General features: G+C 38.4%; 1 protein-coding gene across 2 annotated transcripts in view; it reads left to right on the plus strand.

Moving 5' to 3' along the window:
* The window catches only part of LOC107723136 (T-cell immunomodulatory protein-like), a 129,136-nt gene that overhangs the window by 27,623 nt on the left and 94,214 nt on the right, over nucleotides 1-7,299 (plus strand). For both annotated transcript variants that reach the window (XM_016531663.1, XM_016531664.1), the window contains exon 7: nucleotides 3,875-3,921. In XM_016531663.1, the coding sequence (XP_016387149.1) occupies nucleotides 3,875-3,921 (47 nt within the window). The remainder of the gene's footprint in view (nucleotides 1-3,874; nucleotides 3,922-7,299) is intronic.

The raw sequence follows: 7,299 nt of genomic DNA on the forward strand, positions 1-7,299 counted from the left end.
ACTGCAGCAGTGGAGGACTATTATTCTGCTGCGTGATACTGCGGAAGAACTGATGAAGGCACGGTTTGACCTTCAGCTGACCAATCATTAATCGTTTAATTCCCGCCCAAATGTAGAAATCGAATATTCAAGCTGCTTTCACATTGAGCAGCATTTACTATACAGAGCCGTTGTTCACTGAGGATGTACAGACCTAACAGTTATTTCATGGTCATACCTCTAAAAAAAAATCAAGCTGAATATGCTGTGCTTGAAAATTTCTTGTTTGCTTGCTTCTCGGATTGCCTCAAACAAATCTCTTGAATATCTTTCAAAGATTTGATGCTACAAACCTTCCAAACTCTGTCAAATCCAGCAACTCGATCTTCTTTGGAGGTGTCCATTGTGGCAGCTTGCTGCCTTGTAAACAAAACTTTGTTTCCATTTGAACTGGTAAAGCAGCTCATCAGTCAGACTGGAACTGTCTATTTTAGACTTGCAATTCTTGAAAAAACATGTATCAGACGGTGAACACCAAGTGGGGTCCATGGCCATGCCACATAAGGCCATCTTACTTGTTAACTTTTGTACAGGAAAGCTATTTAAATTGCTTGAAACTGGCCTTGAGAAACAAACATGTTTGATTAAATAAAAAAACACTTGGAAAAACCTTTAAAAATGTGATTTGACATTTTAAAAGCCTCAGTGAGAGTGAAGTAGTGTCTGAAAGTCTTATTGAGAGTGCCTGTCTCAGCCTTTGCATGCAGTGCACACATTCAATATGTCTAGCACTGTCATTATTAATATATAATGGTGCTCTTTAAGTTTGTAGAAATAATAGAATTTGTTGTTATTTGTTGTTGTTTTATAAAATTGCTTTTATAAAAATCCTTTCACTTCTTTTTAGCTGACACACCTCTTAAGTTCACTCACTGCTGACTGTTTAGTTAGTAAGATTCAATTTTTTGCGTCTCACTAAAATAATTTATTATATTAAATTGATGAATGCTAGCGGTTAAAAGGAAATGTAAAATAACTGAAAATAAAACTCATCCAATGCAAGATTTGCTGTAGTTGCTGCTTGTTTTGACACCAAAGGGTGATGCTAACATTTCACTTGTCAAACTGCTGAACGTGTTAGAAGCTCTATCCTTTGTAGTAGACACTTAGAATGAAAGTCGCTATTTTTACACATCAGCAGAAATTCTCTAAAGTGAACTCACCGTCTGTCTAAAGGTGCTGGTGTATGACAATGTACGTTGAGAACGTGTGTGTGTGTGTGTGTGTGTGACTGTACCAGTGGCACTGCTCTAAGTCTGATTAATGAAGCTGTTTATTCCGCACCTCATCAGCCACTGGCAGCGAGCTCTCCACTCCCACAGGGAACACCACTTCACCAAGAAAGAGAGTGAAGAGGGATAAGAGATGGAATGCGTGAGACCTGGAGGAGTGAGATAGGGAGAGGAAAAGGTTTTTTCGAGAGGACGAGGAATAGGACAAAATGAGAGCCAGAGGACAAACGTATCTGCTCTTTATTTCTCCTCAAAGGTCGGCACTAGTACAGATGCCCTTCAAACATCTGTCCTGGCCCACCTCATGACATTGCCGTTAAAACACACCCATATACCCCCCCCTCCTTTTTTCCCCTCTTAAAGGGATAGGTCACCCTAAAATTAAAATTGTCATGATTTGCTCACCGTCATGTCATTCCAAACCTGCACGACTTTCCTTCTTCTGCAGAACACAAAAGACGATTTTAAAGAATGTGTGTAACCAACCACTGACTTCCATTTGTATTAACAAAAAAACCCTATTGAGACATTTCTCAAAATATGTTCTTTTGTTTTCAGTCATACAGGTTTTGAATGATGTGAAGGTAAGCAAATGAGAACTATGCCTGTCATGATAACAACTTTTTGTTGTGTGATATATTGCCCCAGAAATAATTACGATAAACAATATTATTGTCATTTTAAGACCATTTTATGCCACGGAATATATAATCATAATATAAAAGAATAATAATGCAAGAAGGCCAACACACTTCCAAATGACAACAAACTTTTAATTCTTAAGAATATTTAGTTCATGGAAATTAAGTATCAAAATATTAGATACCTTAAAAAACCTGAATAAATAGTAAATACACATTTTCTAACAAAAAGTGCAAAGTAAGAAGTAGAAAAAATAGATGTCCGTATGCACAAAGGCACAGATCCCTAAATAAGGCCATATCTGCAGATGAAACTTTTTTGTAGAAGCATTATTTAAATTTGAACTAGCACCTCATGACTACACACCGCGTTATGTACGAGAAGCTGCAAAAGACACAGGCCCAAGTGAAATGCAAAAAACATGGTGACATTAATTTTTATGTAAATATAATGAGCAATATATTGCATCACCAAAAATTATTGAGGTCATGTACACATATTGTGCGATAAGTCGATATATTGATTATTGCGACAGGCCTAATGAAAACAGAGTTTTCATTTTGGTGGTGAACAATCCCTTTAAGGGGCCAGATTCTGCTCCTTTGTAGCAATTTATTTTATTTTATTTTTTATCTATGGTCCACTTATAATATTTATCAGGTTAATCAAGTTTTATTTTAGTTTTTCATGACCATTTCCATCCTTTCTATGACCTGTAAAATTAAAAAGGCTGTTCTTGCTACAGTATCTTGAAGACATGAATGAAACTGCACATTTTAGAGTGGCCTTTTATTGTGGCCAGCCTAAGGCACACCTGTGCAATAATCATGCTGTCTAATCAGCATCTTGATATGCCACACCTGTGAGGTGGATGGATTATCTCGGCAAAGGAGAAGTGCTCACTAACACTGGGGGCAAAAATGGGGGCAAAAACAAAAGTGTTGCGTTTATAATTTTGTTCAGTGTATGTGCTTATAGGCTGTGACAGTATTGCTTCCCAAATATTTAGATTTCAGTGCGGACAGACCTGTTTTAGAGTATATTTAAACATAAAACGTTACACTTGTTTGTTTTAAAAGAGTAAAGGAAATGTTTTCCATGAAACGACTGTCTCTTCTTCGTGCATTTTCTCACTCTCGCACACCTGAAGCATTGACTGCTACATTTGAAAGTGGTGCAAGTCTTACAAAAATAACACAGGGCTTGCTCCATCTCCATAACAACGTCCAAGCCTCTAAAACGAAGCCATCATCACACAAAAGAAAGAAGATCATGCACAGCAAGAGAAAATTACACCACTCGTCTGTGCCAATCAGTGTAATAACTCCATATCGGACTCTGTCAGGAGAATCATGCTTGATAATATGTGCGGTGTGTTCAGTTATTGAGGGAAGGACACACAACAGATGAAATCACGCAAGTCGTAATGGTGATGTAGGGAACAACATCGATGTATTGAATATCTGAAGTTGTCAGCATTTCAAAGACTAACTGGAGGTGACGCACGGCTTATATTGAGCTCAGGTTCAGTTTCACAGCTGGGCTTCTGTTTAATATGTCAATATACTGAGCTTATGGGTTATCGTTTCACACATGTATTCGATCTCCTTGGTTCAACTGTGCTTTTGTCAGTATGCTTCCATCCAAGGTTTGTTGTGATAATCAGATTGCTGCTTGCTTCCTCACTTCCACGTTTGATTTTTAAGGTCCGGCAAAGTCTCTTACTGTGCAATACTGTGTTGCAGGATGAACGAGGAGCAGCTGCTGCCAGTACGATGGCATTGGTCCATTTCTCTTTCTGTCACAGGGATCTATACTTCCACCTGTTGATGATGGCTCTCACACTCAATGCAGTACTAGCTTACTTAAATCAGAACCGCACTGGCAAAGCAAGGAGGTCTGGTCATTTTGTGAAATAACTAATGGTCTCTTTCTTTTTATCTCTCTTTCTTTTCTCACAGATTTGTTCCTCACCACCGCGGATGGATATGAGACCTGGATCAATAAGGTAGATTAGAGTATTACTTCCTGCCCTTTAATCTTTAACACTAGTGTATTATCATTGAGGAGGCAATTCCCACTGCTTGCAGTCATTTATTTGCATGAGCTGCCAATGTTGTTTTAGCAAAGATCCACTAAAGAATTACACAAATCAGGAAACGCTGCAAAACAAATGAGCAGTTTGCATGGCAAATGCACATATTGTGGATCGGATCTAAGTGCTCGCTTATGGAGGATGCAGCACTTGGACTTTCTCAATTTGGCACACTTTACTGAGACTGTACAATGTCACTCCATCACAGCAATCCTGACACCTGAATCAGCTCTTTAAAACACTGAAAGTGTGCTCGACTATACGGCATGCACCTAGTGTTCCTTTCCATCATGTGATTAATAACTGCAATGATCAATGGAAAATTAACACAAGCATTTCTTTAAAAACAAAATTATGTGTTGGTAGCATGACATTAAAGCATTAAAACTAAGCGCTTTTGTGAACGACACGTTTACATTAAATGAAGTTACTGTTATTCTTTTTAAATGCCCACAGTGGTATTTCAACACATTTAGTGCTTAGTTGAACTGGATTGTGGGTTGGTTCATTTATACGACACTGGTTTTGTATTGAAATGCATTTTAATTCTTATTATCTATGTTTAAAACAGTTGTGCTGCTTAATATTTTTGTGGAAATTGTGATACTTTTTTCAGGATTATTTGATGAATAGAAAGATCAAGTGAGCATCACTTTTTTATTATTATTTGAAATATAAGCTTTTATAACATTTTAAATGTCCTTACTGTCACTTTTGGTGAATTTTAATACGTCCTTGTTGAATAAAAGTATTCATTTCTTTATAAAATAAAATACTACTGCCCCAAACTTTTGAACAGTATAATGAAGTAGTGAACTATATGTACCCTCACGTATGCTTGTTCCTGCTACTGCTAACTTCTAGCTCACAGCTCCATTATACATTAAGAGTAGGTTTTAATGTGAGAGCCTGAAGAACACAAAGCCACAGGTCAAACTAGAGTTAGAAAACAGAGGAATAGAAAGAGAGCTGGGAAAAAGAAAGTGTGATGACAGGCAGCATAATGGATGGAAAGACTTAAAAAAAAAAACTAGCAAAATCAAAGGTGAAAAAGTGAAGGAAGTTGAGACAGACTTTCATAAAGGAGCATCTCTGAGCAGGTGGGAAAATACAAATATAGCAGATGATAAATAGTTGAACAATGCAAGCGAGCAAGAGAGAGAGAAGATTACAATGTGCCGCAGTGAACCAAGCTGACTGTAAAAGGTCAGTGGTGCGTCGTCTTGAAGCACCGCAGCTTTTCTGGAAGCATTTCCACTGCCCTCTATTCTGTTCCAGTGTCGTATGAGTCTGTGGTGCTCCGCTGCTGATGGTACTTTAGAGATACAGAGGGAGGGAGTCGGGTTAGATCACCTCTCCTCCTCCCGCAGGGCGCCTCATCATTACATTCTGAGAGCAAGAGGCTGGTGACAGAAGTGCAGGGATGGATAAAATGACGTGCTGTGAAGACAGACAGGCAGGGTGGAAATAAAGAAAAGGAGGAGAAAAGTGGGTGGATGATTAAAGAGGGGGAGCGATGGGCAATTACTAATCACATCTGAGGCAGCAGCCATTTTAGTTCATATTCCTTGAAAGAGGCTTAAGGGATCCGAATGAAAAACACAGCCGATTGGTGACTAGTCTTTGATTACTGACTCTTACACACATAAACAAACACACACCACCCCTCAGAATTATACTTATGTGCACGCGCACACACACACACACACACACCTCACAGGGAAATGTCTCCCAGTAAAACCGCAGTAATCCCGCCCCTATTTACTGTGAGGTTTTTGAGTTAACAGTCTTTGGTCACAGGCCAGTGCCCTGTGCTTCCAGTAGCACACTCCGTTTTAATTACTTTCCTCTCGCTCTCCTTAAACACTTATTCCCAGCCCTGATTATACACACACGCGCACACAGCAGCTCCAGTGTTTGTTTAAATTGAAAAGCTTCAGCTGTAGACTGCATGCAAAGTCATTACTGTAATACAAGACGCCATCATCATTTTAGTCATATATATATATACAGTGCCTTGCGAAAGTATTCATACTCATTCATACTTATTCATTTTTTCACATTTTGTTATGTTGCTGCCTTATGTTAAACTGCTTTAAATTACTTTTTTCCACATCAATCTACACTCCATACACCATACTGACAAAGCAAAAACAGAATTGTCACAACTTTTTTATTCTTGTATTTTTTATTCTTTCAATTAATTAACCATAATCGTCTGCAATATTGGCCAGCTGGTTATTTATGCTGAAAACATTTTTTTTTTTTTCATTTGCCATTTCTGTTGGTAACAAGCCTCCACAAACTTTCAAGCTTGGGTTTGCTGTATGCCATCAGTTTAAATCCCACAATCAGAGCTTTTCTCTTATGAGAATGAAATCTTTCCAACCTGGCAACCATGCGCTCTCCCTTTGCTGCAAAAAAAAAAAAAAGGAATATCTGAAAACACAGACAAACATGTAGGTTGGAATATAGCGATTTCCATTGTGATATTTTCATCAAACTAATGTGCAATACAACCAGTCTGAATTCCTTCAAAACCTCGCTTGTGCTTTTTGCTGCGACATCATCTGCAAGAAACCCTGCTCAGCAATACGCTGTAATAAACCAGACATCATCCTCAATTTTTTGTGATTATATTGTTGCACAAGTGAATTTACTCAGCAGCCACAAAGGCTTTTTTGTTGTTTTAATAGAAAAACGTTAACATAATTTTGAATTATTGAAATTAATATTAGGAATTTCAATGGTTTAGCTTTTGAGAGAAGCTTATTAAGGTTTTACCAGTTTTCATAATGTATAGAATGTGTTAATGTATATGATAAACATGAATCAGGAAATTCAATTCAATTCAAGTTTATTTGTATAGCGCTTTTCACGAGCGATTTTCCGCGCCTCCGACCTCCCGCGGTATGCTATCCGAACCAATCAGAATGCAGCGCGCCTAAATGGAGCACGAGAACAGAACAGACCGGGCGGGCATACAAACGTAACACCAGGTTCACACACTCCGTCTGTGGTGCCTAGTTTTTCCGCGCCCATGTTAACGGATCAAAGCGTTCACACTGCACGCGATTGCGGTCCAGCAGTGTGCTCCAGGAGTCTATTTCTGCTGTGCTGCACGCGCTGAAAGGGACGGTGCATTATTTGCAGTAAAAAATCACATGGATTGGCACGGAAATTTAGTAATTACACCATAAATGCATATAATTAAAGTCTGCTGTTTCACAGTGAACACATGGCTTTTTGGCTACATTTAAAACAAGGAAAAGTGCACTTTTAGATAAACAA

This window comes from Sinocyclocheilus rhinocerous, unplaced genomic scaffold (assembly GCF_001515625.1).
Source record: "Sinocyclocheilus rhinocerous isolate Xijiao unplaced genomic scaffold, SAMN03320098_v1.1 scaffold725, whole genome shotgun sequence".
Lineage (NCBI taxonomy): Eukaryota > Metazoa > Chordata > Actinopteri > Cypriniformes > Cyprinidae > Sinocyclocheilus > Sinocyclocheilus rhinocerous.